The 26,089-nt window shown below is 45.0% G+C and overlaps 2 protein-coding genes across 3 annotated transcripts in view; both read right to left on the reverse strand.

Moving 5' to 3' along the window:
• Positions 1-12,930: 12,930 nt before the first annotated feature.
• On the reverse strand, positions 12,931-25,548 carry LOC134949945 (uncharacterized). The gene is made up of 5 exons (XM_063938629.1): positions 25,410-25,548; positions 24,265-25,297; positions 23,088-23,170; positions 13,482-16,363; positions 12,931-13,387 (listed from the first exon to the last, which is right to left on the reverse strand). The coding sequence occupies exons 1-4, from the start codon at positions 25,546-25,548 to the stop codon at positions 13,821-13,823; spliced, it is 3,798 nt and encodes a 1,265-aa protein (XP_063794699.1). The 3' UTR covers positions 12,931-13,387; positions 13,482-13,820.
• Positions 19,935-26,089, reverse strand: part of LOC134949559 (H-2 class I histocompatibility antigen, Q9 alpha chain-like) — a 342,846-nt gene continuing 336,691 nt past the window's right edge. For both annotated transcript variants that reach the window (XM_063938218.1, XM_063938217.1), the window contains one exon: positions 19,935-21,125. The gene's annotated coding sequence lies outside the window, so the exon portion shown is untranslated. The remainder of the gene's footprint in view (positions 21,126-26,089) is intronic.

Genomic DNA, 26,089 nt, shown 5'->3' on the forward strand with positions numbered 1-26,089 from the left:
CGCCCCCTGGCGTCCCTGTTGCCAAGGACCCAGCGGCTCTCTGCGTGCAGCGTCCTCCCATTGTCAGGCGCTATGTGGGGATCAGGAGGAGGTGCAGCGGAGTGACGCGCTGGCCCCGTTGCTTAGCAACGGTCGGGCGCTGGCGGGAGCCGTCGTGCCTAATAGGGGACCCATGTGCACTGCTGGTGTGGCAGATATAATATTTGCAAAGAGAGTTAGATTTCTGAACCTATCTCTTAGTTCTCTTTGTCTGGTACCAAATGTTTCTGGGTCAGAGCAATTTCCTTTGGTAGGTGAAAGCTCCCCTTTGGGGATAGCTTTGATGGTAGCTGGGAGATGTGAGCTATCTGAGTGAAGGATGCTACTTGTTGCTGTTGATTTCCTATAAATGTCTGTAGTGACAGGACCCTCTTCATCAATCTGTATTGTAAAATAAAACAATAAAAAAAATTGTGTCTCGACTGATCTCATAGATCAATTTCAAATTAAGATCATTGGTTTTGAGAATGGAAATAAAATAGTTCAAATAATCTAATTGACCTTCCTACAACATCAGATTATCATCAATGTAGTGGAAATACATCAAAATGTTGAACGTTTACATCTCAAGTGACTCATGGAAAGCCGGGAGCTGGACTGGAACCGGAGGTACTAAACTCCAGGTTGGAATTGGTAGCACTGTGGACCAAACTGGAACCAGAGGCACTGAACATCGTGCTGGTACTGGTGGTGCTGAGAACTGCACTGAAGCCAGAGGGCTGGTCCTGTTAGTGCTGAGAACTGCACTGGAGCCAGAGGCACTGAACAGCGGTCTGGTACCGGTGGTGCTGAGAACTGCACTGGAGCCAGAGGCACTGAACAGCGGTCTGGTACCGGTGGTGCTGAGAACTGCACTGGAGCCAGAGGCACTGAACATCGGTCTGGTACCGGTGGTGCTGAGAACTGCACTGGAGCCAGAGGCACTGAACAGCGGTCTGGTACCGGTGGTGCTGAGAACTGCACTGGAAGTAGAAAGGTAATGAGAATCTGCGCAAACGTTACCGGTGCAGCTAAAATCTATAGTTCACAGTGCATATCCCTTTGCACCAAAAATTATGACAGATATAGTATAGAAGTTGAAAAATAGATCAAAGCGCTCCAATAACACCCAAGGTTATGAATGTACACCAAACGGTGAAAAAAAATAAATTAATAGCAGTACCGTAATATATAATATCGATACACAATTATTAGACTTTGTAATTGATTTGTAGTTCCTTCACCTAAAAGAGCTTATTACGGCTCAAAAGGGGAATAGAAAAGAGAAAGTGCAATAGTGCAAATTATCTTTTTTTACAATAAAGAATTTATTTGATCCATCACATTTGTACCTAACGAAAATCAGTCACTGGCGTATAGATATCCTCATAGGCAATAACAGCAGCTGGTGACCGAATCTCTGAAGGTTGTAAAACAAGACTCCACGGATGGATATTTCAATACCAAGATGTAACCCCTTCACACCTATATGAGTATGAATCACTCGTGGGGAGTATAAGTGATAAAAAGTGCAATAGTGCAATTAACCTTTTTAAAAGCATACACATTTATTTTTAAAACATCGCACTTACACCAACACAGACGTTAAAGAACACAAAAACGTGTCTCCAAATGGATTCAGCAGCAGCAGGAAACAGGGTTCTGAATGCTCCAGGTGGAAAATGGAACCAAGGATAGGGGCTCCGGAAACCACGGTCCAGGTCAGCAACCCGATGCCAGCTGAAGATGTAAGTCCACACAGAGTACACCAGGGAGATACATACGCTTAACGCGTTTCAGACACAGTTTGTCCTTCCTCAGAAGCGTAATAACAGCTCTCCCAAACATCCTACTTATACCCTAACTAATACAACATCAGCTGTACTACATTTCCGCTAATCGGAACAATATCCACGGTGCGCATGCGCCCGATGCTTTCCCGGCCGGATCCAGTATGGCCGTGCGTTCCATTTCACCGGAAGTGTCCGCATTGCGGTCCTGAGTCCAGAATCTGTTGTAGTGATGCGTTCCAAAGCGGTGGGGATCATCTTTTCGTTAGTTTGTAGTCATCCCAGTCATTTAGCAGCATTCATATATTATAGGGTAACATATTAAAACTAGATAAAAGCGGTGTTGTCCATAAAATTCATTACCTCCAAAAAAATAAAAACATTATAAAAAAATATATTAATAAGCAGCAAATTTATAAACATCATAATAATACTCGCAGCAGGTTTCAAAGGAAAGGGAAGGAGAGGCAAGCTGAACCATATATAGAGAAAATATATAAAGGAGATACGGCCATCTAATGAACATATATGGCTAACCTAAAAAGCATTTCAACTCGAAGTCCCCATTGAGACCATTGGGTTCAAGGGTCCCCAAGTGATGTATCCATCTCATTTCTGATTGGGATAATCTTTTATCAATATTCTTAGTACGCCAATTAGGTTGTATTTGCTGTATCCCAAAAAATTTTCGTATGTGACACTCATTTGTATTATGGACTAATTTAAAATGGTTCGAAACGGTTTGTGTTACCAGTCCTTTACGAATATTGTAAATATGCTCAGCAGCTCTCACCTTTTTTTTAGTATCTACTCTCTCTCTAGTTTTCCTTAATACTTCAGATGAATACCCTTTAGCTATAAATCTTTCTGATAGACCGTTCTGTTGTTCAATACATACAGAATCATCAGTACAATTTCTTTTGATGCGTATAAACTGGCTAAAGGGGATCGATCCCAGCCAGTCAGAGTGATGTTGGCTTGTTACATCAATAAAACTGTTAGAGTCAGTTCCTTTACGGAATGTTTTAGTTTTTAATTTACTATCATCTATATATATATTTAAATCTAAAAAGGACACTTCCTGGGTACTCATATTAAAGGTAAGATGGATCGAAACCTCATTGGAATTAAGAGAGGTACAGAAATCATTTAATTTACTTTCGTCCCCTCGCCATATAAAAAATATATCATCTATAAAACGTTGCCATGACACCAGGCTCACCCCCAGCTCGCCCCCACCGAATATTACTTGTTCTTCCCAGTGGGCCATAAAAAGGTTGGCATAGCTAGGGGCGAACCTGGTGCCCATAGCAGTCCCCGTCTGCTGCATGTAAAATGTTCCATCAAATATAAAATAATTATTAGTCAGAATAAAAGCAATACTTTCTAGAATAAACTTCTTCAGTCCTTCATCCAAAGTGCTGCAATTCAAGAAGTGTGAAACTGCCGCTAAGCCTTTCTCTTTCTCAATGATGGTATAAAGAGTCCCAACATCAGCACTACAAAGATAATCACCTTCACACCATTCATAGTTAGAAATTTTACGTAACACATCTCCTGTATCTTTTAAGTATGCCTTTGTGTTCTGCACCAAGGGTTGTAGATAAAAATCTACAAAGGCAGAAAGGTTGCTAGTAATACTATTACATCCTGAAATAATTGGACGTCCGGGGGGGTGGAGGGGGTCCTTATGTATCTTGGGAAGTACATATATTGTGGGTATAGATGGATCTTTCAAATTAAGGTAATCAAATTCAGTCTTAGTGATTGCCTTTTGATCTAATGCTTTAGTAGTAAGGTCCTTTAATTCATTAACAATTCTGGTTGTAGGATCATTTCTAAGCTTCTTATATGTTGTGGTATCATTAAGTTGTCTATTAATTTCACCCATATATGCTTCCCTGTCCATAAGGACCACCCCTCCAGCCTTATCTGCCGGTTTAATGATAAGTGAGTCGTCCTCCTTCAGTGATTTTAAAGCACTAAATTCACTTTTACTTAAATTAAGACTTTTTTTCTTCTTAATATTTAGTGTCTTTTCTATTTCCTCAGTTACAATTTTATTGAACACATCTATACAACTGCCTTTACAGTGGGTAGGGTAAAATGTAGAGGGTGTTTTAAAACCAGTCCCTGAACACTCCTGTTCAGATGGGGTAACTACATTCTCCTTATCCTTATTAAGGAAGAAGCGTTTTATTGTTAGTTTCCGTGTGAACTTCTGCACATCAAGATATAGATCAAAGGATTTAGGTTGGTACGTAGGGGCGAATTTTAGACCTTTTTGTAAAACCCGTGTTTCATGTGTAGTCAGTTCCCTGCTAGAAAGATTAAAAATCTTTGTTTCAATATTAGGTTGACTATTCGCACTTTTCTCAATGATATCATTCATCAATAATGGTTCCTTTTTTTTATTTTTATTTCTGTTGGGTTTCCTCTTTTTCAGTCCACCCCTTTTCCCTCTAAAGGTCTTTAAATTCTTTTCTTTCTTCTTTGTATCACATGGTCCCATTCTAAAAAAGAATGGTTAGGACTGATTGGAGTTCTTAACTCGTCAGTCTCCAAACAATCAAACCTATTACTTAGTCTTGGTCTGAATGGTGATTCTCGATTTCTATTCCTTCCCATATCAGAGTTATACTGATACCTTCTTTTTTCCTTATATGTATATCTGGGATCTCTCGTCATATCGTCTATTCTTTGTGCATTATTCCTTCGTTCCTGATAAGTATTCCTATAATAAGTTGGTGCTCTATTATCTATTGGCTGGTTTCTATTCTTTCTATTGTTTTTATTACGCCATAAAGGTGTTTTAGCAATATTGGGTTCTTTTCTTACCTCCTCATTAGTATCATTAACCTCTACAATTACTTGGGTATCTCTTAGATATTTTTTATTTTTATTTTCCCTTAGTTCTCTTGTATTCTTTGAGATTTTACGTAACAGTTCTTTTTCACATACCCCAAAATCCTCCAAGTCTTTATAAGGATGGACTAGGGTGTGAAATTCATTAATTTCATGATTTAATTTCTTAAGGGTATTACTCCTTTCCTTGATTATTAGGTTAATCAGGGAGATAGAGCAAGTATCCAATATGGTATTCCATTCTTTTAGAAAATCCCCATCCATAGACTCAAATGAGGGGGGTTTTATAATTTTTAAACCTTTAGGTATTACATTTGTTTCCAAATATTTTTCTAAAGTGGTCACCTCCCACCATATACGATTTTCTTTAAGCATTATATTCTCTAATTTATGAAAAATTGAGGGGAGGTCTTCATCACATAATTCAATAGTATCCTTGGAGGACTTAAACATATTCTTAATTAAGTCTTTCCTTGTCTCTCTAAATGAGAACATGGTTGCAGCAATTTCTCAAAAAACGGGATTGGGGCAATCACAAGAAGTAGAAAGGTAATGAGAATCTGCGCAAACGTTACCGGTGCAGCTAAAATCTATAGTTCACAGTGCATATCCCTTTGCACCAAAAATTATGACAGATATAGTATAGAAGTTGAAAAATAGATCAAAGCGCTCCAATAACACCCAAGGTTATGAATGTACACCAAACGGTGAAAAAAAATAAATTAATAGCAGTACCGTAATATATAATATCGATACACAATTATTAGACTTTGTAATTGATTTGTAGTTCCTTCACCTAAAAGAGCTTATTACGGCTCAAAAGGGGAATAGAAAAGAGAAAGTGCAATAGTGCAAATTATCTTTTTTTACAATAAAGAATTTATTTGATCCATCACATTTGTACCTAACGAAAATCAGTCACTGGCGTATAAATATCCTCATAGGCAATAACAGCAGCTGGTGACCGAATCTCTGAAGGTTGTAAAACAAGACTCCACGGATGGATATTTCAATACCAAGATGTAACCCCTTCACACCTATATGAGTATGAATCACTCGTGGGGAGTATAAGTGATAAAAAGTGCAATAGTGCAATTAACCTTTTTAAAAGCATACACATTTATTTTTAAAACATCGCACTTACACCAACACAGACGTTAAAGAACACAAAAACGTGTCTCCAAATGGATTCAGCAGCAGCAGGAAACAGGGTTCTGAATGCTCCAGATGGAAAATGGAACCAAGGATAGGGGCTCCGGAAACCACGGTCCAGGTCAGCAACCCGATGCCAGCTGAAGATGTAAGTCCACACAGAGTACACCAGGGAGATACATACGCTTAAGGCGTTTCAGACACAGTTTGTCCTTCCTCAGAAGCGTAATAACAGCTCTCCCAAACATCCTACTTATACCCTAACTAATACAACATCAGCTGTGCTACATTTCCGCTAATCGGAACAATATCCACGGTGCGCATGCGCCCGATGCTTTCCCGGCCGGATCCAGTATGGCCGTGCGTTCTATTTCACCGGAAGTGTCCGCATTGCGGTCCTGAGTCCGGAATCTGTTGTAGTGATGCGTTCCAAAGCGGTGGGGATCATCTTTTCGTTAGTTTGTAGTCATCCCAGTCATTTAGCAGCATTCATATATTATAGGGTAACATATTAAAACTAGATAAAAGCGGTGTTGTCCATAAAATTCATTACCTCCAAAAAAATAAAAACATTATAAAAAAATATATTAATAAGCAGCAAATTTATAAACATCATAATAATACTCGCAGCAGGTTTCAAAGGAAAGGGAAGGAGAGGCAAGCTGAACCATATATAGAGAAAATATATAAAGGAGATACGGCCATCTAATGAACATATATGGCTAACCTAAAAAGCATTTCAACTCGAAGTCCCCATTGAGACCATTGGGTCCAAGGGTCTCCAAGTGATGTATCCATCTAATTTCTGATTGGGATAATCTTTTATCAATATTCTTAGTACGCCAATTAGGTTGTATTTGCTGTATCCCAAAAAAATTTCGTATGTGACACTCATTTGTATTATGGACTAATTTAAAATGGTTCGAAACGGTATGTGTTACCAGTCCTTTACGAATATTGTAAATATGCTCAGCAGCTCTCACCTTTGAGAGCTGCTGAGCATATTTACAATATTCGTAAAGGACTGGTAACACATACCGTTTCAAACCATTTAAATTAGTCCATAATACAAATGAGTGTCACATACGAAATTTTTTTGGGATACAGCAAATACAACCTAATTGGCGTACTAAGAATATTGATAAAAGATTATCCCAATCAGAAATGAGATGGATACATTACTTGGGGACCCTTGAACCCAATGGTCTCAATGGGGACTTCGAGTTGAAATGCTTTTTAGGTTAGCCATATATGTTCATTAGATGGCCGTATCTCCTTTATATATTTTCTCTATATATGGTTCAGCTTGCCTCTCCTTCCCTTTCCTTTGAAACCTGCTGCGAGTATTATTATGATGTTTATAAATTTGCTGCTTATTAATATATTTTTTTATAATGTTTTTATTTTTTTGGAGGTAATGAATTTTATGGACAACACCGCTTTTATCTAGTTTTAATATGTTACCCTATAATATATGAATGCTGCTAAATGACTGGGATGACTACAAACTAACGAAAAGATGATCCCCACCGCTTTGGAACGCATCACTACAACAGATTCCGGACTCAGGACCGCAATGCGGACACTTCTGGTGAAATGGAACGCACGGCCATACTGGATCCGGCCGGGAAAGCATCGGGCGCATGCGCACCGTGGATATTGTTCCGATTAGCGGAAATGTAGTACAGCTGATGTTGTATTAGTTAGGGTATAAGTAGGATGTTTGGGAGAGCTGTTATTACGCTTCTGAGGAAGGACAAACTGTGTCTGAAACGCGTTAAGCGTATGTATCTCCCTGGTGTACTCTGTGTGGACTTACATCTTCAGCTGGCATCGGGTTGCTGACCTGGACCGTGGTTTCCGGAGCCCCTATCCTTGGTTCCATTTTCCATCTGGAGCATTCAGAACCCTGTTTCCTGCTGCTGCTGAATCCATTTGGAGACACGTTTTTGTGTTCTTTAACGTCTGTGTTGGTGTAAGTGCGATGTTTTAAAAATAAATGTGTATGCTTTTAAAAAGGTTAATTGCACTATTGCACTTTTTATCACTTATACTCCCCACGAGTGATTCATACTCATATAGGTGTGAAGGGGTTACATCTTGGTATTGAAATATCCATCCGTGGAGTCTTGTTTTACAACCTTCAGAGATTCGGTCACCAGCTGCTGTTATTGCCTATGAGGATATCTATACGCCAGTGACTGATTTTCGTTAGGTACAAATGTGATGGATCAAATAAATTCTTTATTGTAAAAAAAGATAATTTGCACTATTGCACTTTCTCTTTTCTATTCCCCTTTTGAGCCGTAATAAGCTCTTTTAGGTGAAGGAACTACAAATCAATTACAAAGTCTAATAATTGTGTATCGATATTATATATTACGGTACTGCTATTAATTATTTTTTTTTCACCGTTTGGTGTACATTCATAACCTTGGGTGTTATTGGAGCGCTTTGATCTATTTTTCAACTTCTATACGAGAACTGCACTGGAGCCAGAGGCACTGAACAGCGGTCTGGTACCGGTGGTGCTGAGAACTGCACTGGAGCCAGAGGCACTGAACAGCGGTCTGGTACCGGTGGTGCTGAGAACTGCACTGGAGCCAGAGGCACTGAACAGCGGTCTGGTACCGGTGGTGCTGAGAACTGCACTGGAGCCAGAGGCACTGAACATCGGTCTGGTACCGATGGTGCTGAGAACTGCACTGGACCCAGAGACATGAACAGCGGGCTGGTACTGATGGTGCTGAGAACTGCACTGGAGCCAGAGGACTGGTACTGTTAGTGCTGAGAACTGCACTGGAGCCAGAGGCACTGAACAGCGGGCTGGTACTGGTGGTGCTGAGAACTGCACTGGAGCCAGAGGCACTGATCAGCGGTGTGGTACTGGTGGTGCTGAGAACTGCACTGGAGCCAGAGGACTGGTACTGTTAGTGCTGAGAACTGCACTGGACCCAGAGACCTGAACAGCGGGCTGGTACTGGTGACACTAAGAACTGGACTGGTACTGGTGACTGCTGGTAGAGATTCAGTGAGGTCACACTGAGGAGCACAGAATAGGCTCCTGCGGCAGACTGTGAGTGACATTGCACTGGCAACCAGCCAGCCCTCCAGGAGGCCTTATTTCTTATAGGTGCTGCTGGCTGTGGAGTCAGGTGACTTGGAACTAGGATTGCATTGGTGGTACGGGGTCACTGTGGCAGCATCCGAAGTTGCTGAGGTCTCTGTGCTGGGCTGTGACAAGCTGTCTGAGATTATTGGTTCTTGTTCCACCATAGATATGGTGGTATATTTACTAATCTGTGGCTTTGACTACTAATAGGATTGGGAAGGAAAGTAAGAAGAAAATGTATTTTTGACGCACTAGGAAAGATTGATTAATCATAAAATGTAACCTTTATTGAGTATACATTAAAATATATAATTTCATTGACCGAGACTACAGTGAAATATAAGAGTTAAAATCAAGCAAACTGACATGTATGTGAAGCCTATAAGATAAGAAATGGTGAATAAAGGAATTCAAAAAGCGTGTCCTGCGTGTGTTTTATATATATATCACTAATAAGATTCTTATATCTATTCAGAAATCACCAATATATATTTAGTCCATTATAGGTGTGATTCTGTTTAGATCATGGCTGTTACAGCAGATATTGTTAGCACTCTCCCGGCTAATAGTCCCAGAGAGTCAATACTGTCTCATATATATCTTTATTCACTCCACAGAAATATCCCCTGAGAGATCCTCCCAGATATGGGGACTGTGAGTGTCAATAGATATAAGTATGTAGATTAAATATGCTAGAGAGTTATTTTTGATAGTATATATAGTGCCAATTGTCACCAATATGCTTTATATATAATATACTCCTAAATCAAGATCCGCTGAAAAGTGGGTGTCAGGGTCTCTGAGATAATCTTGGCACGAGAATATATAACCCACACTTGTTATTACACACATAATTATCGGGGCATGTATATGACGAAAACAGAGAGGAAGTTTTCTTTACTCAAGGGATATGGCAGTCCCCATTTTAAGATCCAATAATCTATGTATATTTCTAACCCAAATAGGTTCTGGATATTACAATTCAAATTTGCTTAAGGGATATAGCAACCCTCATATATGTGTGGGTCTCTTTAAAGGAATATGGCAATCCCAAATTAAAATCTCTAATAACCCACATATGACTCTGTGAACTGCAATATATCACACAGAGCAGGACTGAGAGCACTATAGGTAGGTATACCTTACCCGTCACACAGAGCAGGACTGAGAGCACTATAGGTAGGTATACTGTACCCGTCACACAGAGCAGGACTGAGAGCACTATAGGCAGGTATAATGTACACGTCACACAGAGCAGGACTGAGAGCACTATAGGTAGGTATACTGTACCCGTCACACAGAGCAGGACTGAGAGCACTATAGGTAGGTATACTGTACCCGTCACACAGAGCAGGACTGAGAGCACTATAGGTAGGTATACTGTACCCGTCACACAGAGCAGGACTGAGAGCACTATAGGTAGGTATACTGTATATGTCACACAGAGCAGGACTGAGAGCACTATAGGTAGGTGTACTGTACCCGTCACACAGAGCAGGACTGAGAGCACTATAGGTAGGTATACCTTACCCGTCACACAGAGCAGGACTGAGAGCACTATAGGTAGGTATACCTTACCCGTCACACAGAGCAGGACTGAGAGCACTATAGGTAGGTATACTGTACCCGTCACACAGAGCAGGACTGAGAGCACTATAGGTAGGTATACTGTACCCGTCACACAGAGCAGGACTGAGAGCACTATAGGTAGGTATACTGTACCCGTCACACAGAGCAGGACTGAGAGCACTATAGGTAGGTATACTGTACACGTCACACAGAGCAGGACTGAGAGCACTATAGGTAGGTATACCTTACCCGTCACACAGAGCAGGACTGAGAGCACTATAGGTAGGTATGCTGTACCCGTCACACAGAGCAGGACTGAAAGCACTATAGGTAGGTATACTGTACCCGTCACACAGAGCAGGACTGAGAGCACTATAGGTAGGTATACTGTACCCGTCACACAAAGCAGGACTGAGAGCACTATAGGTAGGTATACTGTACCCGTCACACAGAGCAGGACTGAGAGCACTATAGGTAGGTATACTGTACCCGTCACACAGAGCAGGACTGAGAGCACTATAGGTAGGTATACTGTACCCGTCACACAGAGCAGGACTGAGAGCACTATAGGTAGGTATACTGTACCCGTAACACAGAGCAGGAATGAGAGCACTATAGGTAGGTATACTGTACCCGTCACACAGAGCAGGACTGAGAGCACTATAGGTAGGTATACTGTACCCGTCACACAGAGCAGGACTGAGAGCGCTATAGGTAGGTATACTGTACCCGTCACACAGAGCAGGACTGAGAGCGCTATAGGTAGGTATACTGTACCCGTCACACAGAGCAGGACTGAGAGCACTATAGGTAGGTATACTGTACCCGTCACACAGAGCAGGACTGAGAGCACTATAGGTAGGTATACTGTACCCGTCACACAGAGCAGGACTGAGAGCACTATAGGTAGGTATACTGTACCCGTCACACAGAGCAGGACTGAGAGCACTATAGGTAGGTATACTGTACCCGTCACACAGAGCAGGACTGAGAGCACTATAGGTAGGTATACTGTACCCGTCACACAGAGCAGGACTGAGAGCACTATAGGTAGGTATACTGTACCCGTCACACAGAGCAGGACTGAGAGCACTATAGGTAGGTATACTGTACCCGTCACACAGAGCAGGACTGAGAGCACTATAGGTAGGTATACTGTACCCGTCACACAGAGCAGGACTGAGAGCACTATAGGTAGGTATACTGTACCCGTCACACAGAGCAGGACTGAGAGCACTATAGGTAGGTATACTGTACCCGTCACACAGAGCAGGACTGAGAGCACTATAGGTAGGTATACTGTACCCGTCACACAGAGCAGGACTGAGAGCACTATAGGTAGGTATGCTGTACACGTCACACAGAGCAGGACTGAGAGCACTATAGGTAGGTATGCTGTACACGTCACACAGAGCAGGACTGAGAGCACTATAGGTAGGTATACTGTACCCGTCACACAGAGCAGGACTGAGAGCACTATAGGTAGGTATACTGTACCCGTCACACAGAGCAGGACTGAGCACTATAGGTAGGTATACTGTACACGTCACACAGAGCAGGACTGAGAGCACTATAGGTAGGTATGCTGTACCCGTCACACAGAGCAGGACTGAAAGCCCTATAGGTAGGTATACTGTACCCGTCACACAGAGCAGGACTGAGAGCACTATAGGTAGGTATACTGTACCCGTCACACAGAGCAGGACTGAGAGCACTATAGGTAGGTATGCTGTACCCGTCACACAGAGCAGGACTGAGAGCACTGTAGGTAGGTATACTGTACCCGTAACACAGACCAGGACTGAAAGCCCTATAGGTAGGTATACTGTACCCGTCACACAGAGCAGGACTGAGCACTATAGGTAGGTATACTGTACACGTCACACAGAGCAGGACTGAGAGCACTATAGGTAGGTATGCTGTACCCGTCACACAGAGCAGGACTGAAAGCCCTATAGGTAGGTATACTGTACCCGTCACACAGAGCAGGACTGAAAGCCCTATAGGTAGGTATACTGTACCCGTCACACAGAGCAGGACTGAGAGCACTATAGGTAGGTATGCTGTACCCGTCACACAGAGCAGGACTGAAAGCCCTATAGGTAGGTATACTGTACCCGTCACACAGAGCAGGACTGAAAGCCCTATAGGTAGGTATACTGTACCCGTCACACAGAGCAGGACTGAGAGCACTATAGGTAGGTATGCTGTACCCGTCACACAGAGCAGGACTGAGAGCACTGTAGGTAGGTATACTGTACCCGTAACACAGACCAGGACTGAAAGCCCTATAGGTAGGTATACTGTACCCGTCACACAGAGCAGGACTGAGAGCACTATAGGTAGGTATGCTGTACCCGTCACACAGAGCAGGACTGAGAGCACTATAGGTAGGTGTACTGTACACGTCACACAGAGCAGGACTGAGCGCTATAGGTAGGTATACTGTACCCGTCACACAAAGCAGGACTGAGAGCACTATAGGTAGGTATACTGTACCCGTCACACAGAGCAGGACTGAGAGCACTATAGGTAGGTATACTGTACCCGTCACACAGACCAGGACTGAAAGCCCTATAGGTAGGTTTACTGTACCCGTCACACAGAGCAGGACTGAGAGCACTATAGGTAGGTATACTGTACCTGTCACACAGAGCAGGACTGAGCACTATAGGTAGGTATACTGTACACGTCACACAGAGCAGGACTGAGAGCACTATAGGTAGGTATACTGTACCCGTCACACAGAGCAGGACTGAGAGCACTATAGGTAGGTGTACTGTACCCGTCACACAGACCAGGACTGAAAGCCCTATAGGTAGGTTTACTGTACCCGTCACACAGAGCAGGACTGAAAGCCCTATAGGTAGGTATACTGTACCTGTCACACAGAGCAGGACTGAGCACTATAGGTAGGTATACTGTACACGTCACACAGAGCAGGACTGAGAGCACTATAGGTAGGTATGCTGTACCCGTCACACAGAGCAGGACTGAAAGCCCTATAGGTAGGTATACTGTACCCGTCACACAGAGCAGGACTGAAAGCCCTATAGGTAGGTATACTGTACCCGTCACACAGAGCAGGACTGAGAGCACTATAGGTAGGTATGCTGTACCCGTCACACAGAGCAGGACTGAGAGCACTGTAGGTAGGTATACTGTACCCGTAACACAGACCAGGACTGAAAGCCCTATAGGTAGGTATACTGTACCCGTCACACAGAGCAGGACTGAGAGCACTATAGGTAGGTATGCTGTACCCGTCACACAGAGCAGGACTGAGAGCACTATAGGTAGGTGTACTGTACACGTCACACAGAGCAGGACTGAGCGCTATAGGTAGGTATACTGTACCCGTCACACAAAGCAGGACTGAGAGCACTATAGGTAGGTATACTGTACCCGTCACACAGAGCAGGACTGAGAGCACTATAGGTAGGTATACTGTACCCGTCACACAGACCAGGACTGAAAGCCCTATAGGTAGGTTTACTGTACCCGTCACACAGAGCAGGACTGAGAGCACTATAGGTAGGTATACTGTACCCGTCACACAGACCAGGACTGAAAGCCCTATAGGTAGGTTTACTGTACCCGTCACACAGAGCAGGACTGAGAGCACTATAGGTAGGTATGCTGTACCCGTCACACAGAGCAGGACTGAGAGCACTGTAGGTAGGTATACTGTACCCGTAACACAGAGCAGGACTGAGAGCACTATAGGTAGGTGTACTGTACACGTCACACAGAGCAGGACTGAGCGCTATAGGTAGGTATACTGTACCCGTCACACAAAGCAGGACTGAGAGCACTATAGGTAGGTATACTGTACCCGTCACACAGAGCAGGACTGAGAGCACTATAGGTAGGTATACTGTACCCGTCACACAGAGCAGGACTGAGAGCACTATAGGTAGGTATACTGTACACGTCACACAGAGCAGGACTGAGAGCACTATAGGTAGGTATACTGTACCCGTCACACAGAGCAGGACCGAGAGCACTATAGGTAGGTATACTGTACCCGTCACACAGAGCAGGACTGAGAGCACTATAGGTAGGTATACTGTACCCGTCACACAGAGCAGGACTGAGAGCACTATAGGTAGGTATGCTGTACCCGTCACACAGAGCAGGACTGAGAGCACTATAGGTAGGTATACTGTACCCGTCACACAGAGCAGGACTGAAAGCACTATAGGTAGGTATACTGTACACGTCACACAGAGCAGGACTGAGAGCACTATAGGTAGGTATGCTGTACCCGTCACACAGAGCAGGACTGAGAGCACTATAGGTAGGTATACTGTACCCGTCACACAGAGCAGGACTGAGAGCGCTATAGGTAGGTATACTGTACCCGTCACACAGAGCAGGACTGAGAGCACTATAGGTAGGAATACTGTACCCGTCACACAGAGCAGGACTGAGAGCACTATAGGTAGGTGTACTGTACCCGTCACACAGAGCAGGACTGAGAGCGCTATAGGTAGGTATACTGTACCCGTCACACAGAGCAGGACTGAGAGCACTATAGGTAGGTATACTGTACCCGTCACACAGAGCAGGACTGAGAGCACTATAGGTAGGTATACTGTACACCTCACACAGAGCAGGACTGAGAGCACTATAGGTAGGTATACTGTACACGTCACACAGAGCAGGACTGAGAGCACTATAGGTAGGTATACTGTACCCGTCACACAGAGCAGGACTGAGAGCACTATAGGTAGGTATACTGTACCCGTCACACAGAGCAGGACTGAGAGCACTATAGGTAGGTATACTGTACCCGTCACACAGAGCAGGACTGAGAGCCCTGTAGGTAGGTATACTGTACCCGTCACACAGAGCAGGACTGAGAGCACTATAGGTAGGTATGCTGTACACGTCACACAGAGCAGGACTGAGAGCACTATAGGTAGGTATACTGTACCCGTCACACAGAGCAGGACTGAGAGCACTATAGGTAGGTACACTGTACCCGTCACACAGAGCAGGACTGAGAGCACTATAGGTAGGTACACTGTACCCGTCACACAGAGCAGGACCGAGAGCACTATAGGTAGGAGTACTGTACCCGTCACACAGAGCAGGAATGAGAGCACTATAGGTAGGTATACTGTACATGTCACACAGAGCAGGAATGAGAGCACTATAGGTAGGTATACTGTACCCGTCACACAGAGCAGGAATGAGAGCACTATAGGTAGGTATACTGTACCCGTCACACAAAGCAGGACTGAGAGCACTATAGGTAGGTATACTGTACCCGTCACACAGAGCAGGACTGAGAGCGCTATAGGTAGGTATACTGTACCCGTCACACAGAGCAGGACTGAGAGCACTATAGGTAGGTATACTGTACCCGTCACACAGAGCAGGAATGAGAGCACTATAGGTAGGTATACTGTACCCGTCACACAGAGCAGGACTGAGAGCACTATAGGTAGGTATACTGTACCCGTCACACAGAGCAGGACTGAGAGCCCTGTAGGTAGGTATACTGTACCCGTCACACAGAGCAGGACTGAGAGCACTATAGGTAGGTATGCTGTACCCGTCACACAGAGCAGGACTGAGAGCACTATAGGTAGGTATGCTGTACACGTCACACAGAGCAGGACTGAGAGCACTATAGGTAGGTATGCTGTACACGTCACACAGAGCAGGACTGAGAGCACTATAGGTAGGTATATTGTACCCGTCACACAGAGCAGGACTGAGAGCACTATAGGTAGGTATACTGTACCCGTCACACAGAGCAGGACTGAGAGCACTATAGGTAGGTATATTGTACCCGTCACACAGAGCAGGACTGAGAGCACTATAGGTAGGTATACTGTACCCGTCACTCAGAGCAGGACTGAAAGCCCTATAGGTAGGTATACTGTACCCGTCACACAGAGCAGGACTGAGAGCACTATAGGTAGGTATGCTGTACCCGTCACACAGAGCAGGACTGAGCACTATAGGTAGGTATACTGTACCCGTCACACAGAGCAGGACTGAAAGCACTATAGGTAGGTATACTGTACCCGTCACACAGACCAGGACTGAAAGCCCTATAGGTAGGTATACTGTACCCGTCACACAGAGCAGGACTGAGAGCACTATAGGTAGGTATACTGTACATGTCACACAGAGCAGGACTGAGAGCACTATAGGTAGGTATACTGTACACCTCACACAGAGCAGGACTGAGAGCACTATAGGTAGGTATACTCAGGCCCGGCGACAGGGGGGGTCAAAGGGGACAGCCGTCCCGGGCCCCGACGTTGTGAGGGGCCCCAAGGTCCAGCGGCGGCAGTGGCCCCCCTGTCCGTTCTCCCTCCGTCGTCCGTCCCCGCGCCGCCGCACAGGAAAATGACGGGCGCCCGCTGAGATTGTGTTACCAGCGGGCGCCCGTCTCCCTGCACAGCGGCAGCCGGAGCAGGAGCTCAGTACTGAGCTCCTGCCTCCGGCGCCGTCACTGTGTGCTGCGTGCGCTATGGGAGAGACGTCAGTCATGACGTCTCTCTCATAGTGCTGAGGAGAGGACGCCAGGAGGATGTCTGGAAGCGGGAACGGGGATCGGTAAGTATGTCCTTTTTTTTTAATCTTTCTTAGTGCAGCGGGGGCACCTACTGGGGGCAATTTACGGGGGACATTACTACTGACGAGGGGGCAGCAGCAAGGGGCATTACTGCTGGGGGGGCATTACTACTGGGGGCATTATTACTGGGGTGCATTGCTACTGGGGGGGAGTCATCTATTGGGGCATTACTACTTGGGGCATTATTACTGGGGGGCATTACCACTGGGGGGGAGTCATCTATTGGGGCATTACTACTGGGGGCATTATTACTGGGGGGCATTACTACTGGGGGGGGAGTCATCTATTGGGGCATTACTACTGGGGGCATTATTACTGGGGGGGCATTACCACTGGGGGGAGTCATCTATTGGGGCATTACTACTGGGGGCATTATTACTGGGGGGCATTACTACTGGGGGGGAGTCATCTATTGGGGCATTACTACTGGGGGCATTATTACTGGGGGATATTTTTACTGGGGGCAAACTGCTGGGGGACATTATTACTGGGGGGCATCTACTGGGGGCAAACTACTGGGGGACATTATTACTGGGGCAAACCACTGGGGGTAAGCTACAAGGGGGCAAACTACAAAGGGCTAACTACTGGGGGCATACTGCAGGAGGGCATTACTACTGGCGGCGTAACTACAGGGGCATTACTACTGGCGGCGTAACTACAGGGGCATTACTACTGGCGGCGTAACTACAGGGGCATTACTACTGGCGGCGTAACTACAGGGGCATTACTACTGGCGGCGTAACTACAGGGGCATTACTAATGGCGGCGTAACTACAGGGGCATTACTACTTGGGGGCTAAACTACAGGGAGGCCAAACTACTGGGCGATAACTACAGGGGCCAAACTACTGGGGGCATTACTACTGGGGGCTAAACTACAAGGGGGGCATAACTACAATGGTGCAAACTACAGGGGGGCATTACTATTGGTGGCTAAACTACAAGCAGGCAAACTACTGAGGGCATTACTACTGGGAGGCTAAACTAAAGGGGGGGTAAACTACTGGGGTCATAACTGCAGGGGCATTACCACTGGGGGCATAACTACTAGGGTGCTAAATGACTGGGGGTATTACTACAGGCAACATTACTACTGGGGGCAATACGGGCATTGCATAAGGGGCACCACTACTATGGGGTCTGTATAAGGGGCACTACCAGTACAATGGACATTGCATAATGAGCGCTACAACTGTGGGCATTGTATAAGAAGCGCTACTGTGGTGGGCATTATGTGTATTACGGAGTGCTACTACTGTGGGCATTATTACGCTGCCCCCTGCCCCTCACACACTGCCCCCTGTACCCAGCACCACACACATTTCCCCCTGCACCTTGACCTTCACACGCTGCCCCCTGTCCCTCAAACGCTGCCCCTGCACACTGCACCATGCACCGAAGCCGCACGCAAATGTACTTGCCCCTTCCATGGTGCCCCCCCCTATCATTTTCTTCTGGATCCGCCCCTGAGCGGCGGCAGCATGTAACAGATCTAAATAATTATATATATTGTGGCATCGCGCCAGCTGCGGGCCGCCCGCTGTGCAGTTAAAAGTAATAAATAACTGACCTTTTTTTTCAGCTCCTCCACCCCCATGATCTGTGGTCACCACTTAGCATCCCCAAGCCCAGCCCCAGGTCAGCTGTCACACAACGCTACCTCCGGACCTCCCCTCCTCTCCCAGTCATCCCCGCCCGCCCTGTCTCTGCTGTGAGGAGCGTGAGCAGGCAGGCAGGAGCAGGATTGCGGGACTGCTGGCAGCTTGTTGCGGCGGGGTGCATCAAGCTGGTCACTCGGAGGCTGAGCCTCGTTGATTCACGGCGCTGGCGGCTGTGTCTGGTAAGTCAAGTGTCTGCATTGCAGGTGCACTCGGCTCTCCAGCAGGAGTTTGGGGCTTTGGGTTTGGGATGGGCTGCGTGCAGGCACATATCATGGATGCATGTGCATGCATTACATCTGCCCTGTAAACCTGGTATTACTGTAGGTAAGAGCGAAGATTGCAGGGCGAGAAAAGGTAGGGATGGCCATTATGGTGGGGCATGCTGGCTCGTTACAGGTGAGTATAACTCTCTCCCCCTCCCATAATGTGTAAAAATGGGGACTGCCTGCCATAATGTGTAAAAATGGGGGACTCTGCCTGCCTAATGTGTAAAAAAGGGGATTCTGCTGCCATAATGTGTAAAAAATGGGACTCTGCTGCTGTAATGTGTAAAAAGGGAGACTCTGCCTGACGTAATGTGTAAAAGGAGCTCTGTGGTCACGCCCCTATATTTGTATATCGGGGGGGGCCCACAGGGATATCAGTGTACCGGGCCCCAAGATTTCTGTTGCCGGCCCTGGGTATACTGTACCCGTCACACAGAGCAGGACTAAGAGCACTATAGGTAGGTATACTGTACATGTCACACAGAGCAGGACTGAGAGCACTATAGGTAGGTACACTGTACCCGTCACACAGAACAGGACTGAGAGCACTATAGGTAGGTATACTGTACATGTCACACAGAGCAGGAATGAGAGCACTATAGGTAGGTATACTGTACCCGTCACACAGAGCAGGACTGAGAGCACTATAGGTAGGTATACTGTACCCGTCACACAGAGCAGGACTGAGAGCACTATAGGTAGGTATACTGTACCCGTCACACAGAGCAGGACTGAGAGCACTATAGGTAGGTATACTGTACCCGTCACACAGAGCAGGACTGAGAGCACTATAGGTAGGTATATCTCTAACACCATGAGAGCTTAGGCCCCGTTCTGTATCCTGTATCTCCTCATATATACACCACACACATTCCAGAGAGAATAAAATGAAGCAGTATATTAATATACAGTACACATCACCTTTAATAAAATATGTATTTAAACTACGCTGATCTACATCATATACATATTTACATTTAGACCTCCTGCACCCGGTCATTTGCTGAATGCATTTGGAAAATAAAATATTATTGTTTATTAAAATATATCATCACTATAGAAAGTGTCCTGGAACTTATAAGGAAGATTTTTCATTTCCAAATGTAGCGTATTCGTTGTAAATAGTAAATACCTGGGGACTGATGCAGAGGTTTGGGAGCAAAATGGGTTTAACCACATACCTGACAAATTTTTGTTTTCCAAAAAACACTCAAAATCCTTTTTTTTATTTTGAATGAGTGAATTAGGTGAAGAACATTTATTTAAAACGATTTTATAAAAAAAAAAAAAAAAGTGCTTTTGCTACGCTACGTATTTCTAAAAGAATATATTTTTTTCCAAACATTGGAACATTGGTCGTCACCATCGGAACATCACAACCATTGAAAACATTGTGACTATCATTTTAATAGCCGGGACCGCCACCAGGTACACAGGGGGGATAATTTACACTTCCCCTGCGGCTGCTATTGTATAAAGCAATTGGGTGGGGGGGTCCTGCCATGCTGACCGATCAGCAGCACGGCAAACACTGGGGGAGGGTGTAGGGAGGCAGAGGGACCTTCTTGTTCCTCTGAGAGTGGCAGCAGCAGGAAGTTTCTCTTCCCTGCAGCTGCACACTCTGTATCTGAATGTTCACATCCTATGCGACCAGGTCTGATAAGGCACTTGCTGCTGTGGTCGCATCTGATGCCATGATGCCAGGCAAGTGGTTATATTATTATAATTTCTTTTTAAATAGTTCCGCTATGCTTTCGCTATGCTTTCTGGGCATGTGCAGTGTGATAGCACATATCATAATCCCCAGTAGCTGTAGAGAGTATGCAGGTTTCCCAAACCAGCAGATTTTTCACCTACTACCTACAGTATAACTCAGCAATATATAGCACAGCAACCTCACCACACTATACGCTCAGCAATATATAGCACAGCAATCTCATCACACTATACACTGAGCAATATATAGCACAGCAATCTCATCACACTATACGCTCAGTAAGCGAGGAATAATCACAGGTGATAATAACACAAGTAGACAGGACAGGGCGACTCGTTATCTTCCTGTGTGATGCTCCTCAGTGGTTCCTTATGCTGTAAAGAAAGAAGAAGACATTAATGTGTGCTGGTGTGTTTCCTGCTTATTCTACATGTTGTACTCAGATTATAGCTGTGGTCACTGGTGTCGGGGGGCAGAGAGGGGGTGTAGGACTAATTAACCGGGCCCAGTGGGGGCACTTGTCCACCGTAGCCCCTCCCTACTTTCAAGTATACTTACCTTGCTCTGGTTGGCAGGTCCCTAAGCTCCCGCGGCACCATCTTCCCAGTGACATCTTTGGTAGGATGGTGCCGCACAGTGAAGGCAAAGACGCCGGCAGTGTGTCAGAGACTTTGCTCTCTTCTGTGCATGTGAATATCACTGGGAAGATGGCGCTGCGGAAGAGGAGGGACCCGCTTGCTGACACAACGTAAGATGCAGGGTTGGGGGAGCACTGCACAGAGGAGAGGCCACTGCACATGGACAATCCTGATAAATATTTACTGCAGACACCAGAACAGAACCCCCTACAGCTACCAGTAACTACACAGAGCCAGGGACAGGAGGATAACAGACAATGACCAGCATACTGTAGGTGTTGATCTCACCTATAAAAAGGCAAATTGGGCTGTAGGTGTTTATTATTGGGGCTAAATTTACTAAGTGGAGGTTTACATGGCGGCCGTGTTTTCAGCAGTTTTGCCCACTGGATTTAAAGGGGCAAATACAAAAGCACATGTATTATGTAATTAATATTATTGCCCCTTTAAATCAAGCGGCCGATACCGCTGAAGAAGTGACAGCTGTGATACACTTTCCCCCGTGGTCTGTCTCTGCCCTGCGGAGTGTTCTGAGTAGTTGCTCTTTTATCTTTTTGAATCATTGTCTAATTATAACTGTCGGGTGATGGCTGGAAGTGCTGCCCCGCCTCCTCCTCCAGAGGCACCGCCCACAGCCCGAATGGCTAATGGGAAAAGTATGGCACGAAGTACTTGGGAAATGGAAATGAGGGGAAGCATTGGCTTAGTCCTGCAGTCAGTGATGAGTACAGCTACATGTGTGTATTGTACGGCAACTATTCATTATCACTGTGCCGTCCTGCTACAGAGCGTAACCACGGACATGCACATGTATACCTCTGACAGCAATCCCGTCACATAGAGGTGGCTTGTTACTCATGTCTGCACGTCATATGTAGGGGTCTTCTCTATGTACTAAGGCAAGTACAGAATTATCTGCCTATACTACACCCTCCGTATATCCCTGCTGTGCACTGCTCCGGCCTCTGTACTTGTTATTTATTTGCATCTACTGCTGTTATGGAATTTCTTTTGTTTTATTATCATAAAGAAATAGATTGTGTTGGGTTTGTTATTCATTGAAGAGCTGCATGTGATATTGTGTGACACAGACTCCTCCAAGATGACACTGACCATGTATCTCTGGGGATAAAACCTGAACAATCCTTACACACACAGCCAATTCCCCTTGGTGATCCGTAGCCCTGAGCTAGCGCAGATCATCTCTCTAGTAGATTGGCAGCTTGTCCAGCATCAGTCTCCCCGCCCACAAGAACACAGCCCCTCTAAGCTCCACCGCAGCTCTACCCTAATTGGCTGGTGCTAAACCCATGCCCCGAGTCTGTCAGCTCCTCCTTTCCTATAGAAGATGCACTAGTGTTCTGCTTGATCCCACCCTGAGGTCTGCCAGGAGAAGTGACAGCAATACTATGATATGTGAATACAATTAATGCAGGACTTCACAGAACGGAACTTGTGCTCAATTGAATCTTCTCCAGTGGGTTGTTTTGGAATTCACTGTAGTCTTTCAGCTTCATTGTTGGTGACAGTGGTGACCAGGAAGAAGCCACAGACCGGACAGAAGGAAGATAACAGCAGGAAGAGAATAATACAGAGGAGACAGAGGGCAAAAACCCAAACAGAGCACATGAGAGGAGGCAGAACGCTGCAGGTCAGACAGCAGGATAATACATACAGATAAGTCCACAGTCATCTTACCTGAAATCGAGGACGCATGGGCGTACGCATCAATATTGCGACTAGCTGCGCCCACGTGTGGCTCATTCATGGGTAAGATGACCCTATGGGTCACAAGTGCATAAGTAGCGCATGTTCACAGGCACGCTAGTCATGGCAAACAAACTGCAATTACCACGGCGTGCGGGTAAGATGACCAAGGACACATCTGTAGACAGAGTATGGGCTGCCTATAGGAACTCAACCACAATGCGCCAGCAAGGGGCTAGAGAACGCGCTAAGCTGGTCTGAATCAGGTGCGTTCTGAGCCAGGGGGCATATGCCAGTCTCGTATTGAGCCGGTCAGTGATCCATTTGAGTTATTCTCCCATATCTTCTTCATATGCTGCTGGCATGGACCGCTGCCTATGTGTCTGCCAGGTCAGCAGGTCGTGTCCATGAAGGGAACTTCTTATCAGGAGCCGGTGTGCAGATATCAGTCACATAGAGATCTCAGGGGCACCCAGCGAAAACATTTGTGACACATAGGGGGCGATGCAGTTACTGTAGGTGTAAGCTGCCTAGTACTCTGTTATAACCCAGATTCAGGGCAGGAATAAATACAGGTGGTCATTCCGAGTTGTTCGCTCATTGCCAATTTTCGCTATGCTGCGATTTGTTGCCAAATGCGCATGGTACGCAGCGCGCATGCGCTTAGTTATTTAACTAAAAACTTAGCAGTTTTGCTGTTGTACGTGCAGCGCTTTTCAGTTGCACTGCTGATCGGCGAATGATTGACAGTAAAGGGGCGTTTCTGGGTGATAGCTGACCATTTTCCGGGAGTGTGCTAAAAAAACGCAGGCGTGTCAGGGAATAATGCGGGAGTGTCTGGTGAAATGGGGGAGTTGCTGGCGTCAAAGCAGGAACTAAACGGACTGAGCTGATCGCAATCTAGGAGACGGTCTGGAGCTACTCAGAAACTGCAAGGAATTATTTAGTAGCAGTTCTGCTAATCTTTCGTTCGCTATTCTGCTAAGCTAAGATACACTCCCAGAGGGCGGCGGCCTAGCGTGTGCACTGCTGCTAAAAGCAGCTAACGAGCGAACAACTCAAAATGACCACCACAATTGGATGTTCCTGGATCAGCCTCGCTGCTTCAAAAAGGGCTCAAGATCACTATGTTTCCCTTACTGATTCCCCCCCAAATATTAGATGTTACAGCAACTCAAGAGAAAGGAGGCAACAACCAAATTGGAGATGTGTAAATTGAAATGGTAGATCTGTAAGTATCCTGATGAAATGGTGGATGGTAGATCTGTAAGTATCCTGATGAAATGGTGGATCTGTAAGTATCCTGATGAAATGGTGGATCTGTAAGTATCCTGATGAAATGGTGGATCTGTAAGTATCCTGATGAAATGGTAGATCTGTAAGTATCCTGATGAAATGATAGATCTGTAAGTATCCTGATGAAATGGTGGATCTGTAAGTATCCTGATGAAATGGTAAATCTGTAAGTGTCCTGATGAAATGGTAAATCTGTAAGTATCCTGATGAAATGGTGGATCTGTAAGTATCCTGATGAAATGGTAGATCTGTAAGTATCCTGATGAAATGATAGATCTGTAAGTATCCTGATGAAATGGTGGATCTGTAAGTATCCTGATGAAATGGTAGATCTGTAAGTATCCTGATGAAATGATAGATCTGTAAGTATCCTGATGAAATGATAGATCTGTAAGTATCCTGATGAAATGGTGGATCTGTAAGTATCCTGATGAAATGGTAGATCTGTAAGTATCCTGATGAAATGATAGATCTGTAAGTATCCTGATGAAATGGTGGATCTGTAAGTATCCTGATGAAATGGTAGATCTGTAAGTATCCTGATGAAATGGTGGATCTGTAAGTATCCTGATGATATGGTAGATCTGTAAGTATCCTGATGATATGGTAGATCTGTAAGTATCCTGATGAAATGGTGGATATGTGTATGTATCCTGATGAAATGGTGGATCTGTAAGTATCCTGATGAAATGGTGGATCTGTAAGTATCCTGATGAAATGGTGGATCTGTAAGTATCCTGATGAAATGGTAGCTCTGTAAGTATCCTGATGAAATGGTAGATCTGTAAGTATCCTGATGAAATGGTAGATCTGTAAGTATCCTGATAAAATGGTAGATCTGCAAGTATCCTGATGAAATGGTAGATCTGTAAGTATCCTGATGAAATTGTAGATCTGTAAGTATCCTGATGAAATGGTAGATCTGTAAGTATCCTGATGAAATTGTAGATCTGTAAGTATCCTGATGAAATGGTAGCACTGATATTTTTCAGAGAATCGGAATACTTATTCTCATACCGTTACACAGTTTGGGTGCATCAATGTTGTGCATCAGTAGCACTGGAACCCCAACTTTGAGCTTATGAGAAGGTTCTCCTGATATCTCTAGAGATGACAGAAACTCTGCTGGACACGAAACGCTCTGGTCGCTGTACATCACAATATAGACTGAGTAAAGGTGAGCTAAAAGTTTATGATTAACCAGGCTGACTGTATCATATTTAGCAAAAGAAAATAAATCTGCACAGGATATAACGATTTCAGTTCAGTGAATTTAATGATATGATATAGTAAACCAACATAAAGGCCTACTTGTAATAATAAATTCAGCAAGTAGTTGGTGGTGCTCCAGGAAGATAGTTATAACAACTATGAAACAACAGGTATGGACCTTTGGAGAAAACAAAGGACCAACAAAAAGGGAAACTATAGGCCTTTTCCTGGGCACGCTTGAAAAAATTGAAATGATGAAATTATTAAAAATGTACTTTTATTGATATATACTTAAGAAAAAGCGAGAGCTGGCATCAATGTTTAAAGAGCATGAGTGTTTGCCAGTACCAATGTACCTGTTATGGGCAAAATTATATTATAGGTGAGCGAAAATAAATGAACCCTCATTGTGGCCGGAGAGCCCCAGCCACGAGGCAAATGGCTGCCTTGGCACTGAAGGGGTTAACCCCTAGTGCCCGGCGCCA

Source organism: Pseudophryne corroboree, chromosome 8 (genome assembly GCF_028390025.1).
Source record: "Pseudophryne corroboree isolate aPseCor3 chromosome 8, aPseCor3.hap2, whole genome shotgun sequence".
Lineage (NCBI taxonomy): Eukaryota > Metazoa > Chordata > Amphibia > Anura > Myobatrachidae > Pseudophryne > Pseudophryne corroboree.

Excerpts from the sequence above, each read along its gene's own strand:
- LOC134949945 (XM_063938629.1), bottom strand. The coding sequence starts at position 25,548 with ATGTACAGCGACCAGAGCGTTTCGTGTCCAGCAGAGTTTCTGTCATCT. Across the intron at positions 25,298-25,409 it reads TGCACCCAAACTGTGTAACG|GATACTTACAGATCTACAAT; the intron begins GTATGAGAATAA and ends CCATTTCATCAG. Across the intron at positions 23,171-24,264 it reads CTCCTTTCTCTTGAGTTGCT|GGTCATCTTACCCATGAATG; the intron begins GTAACATCTAAT and ends TGTGACCCATAG.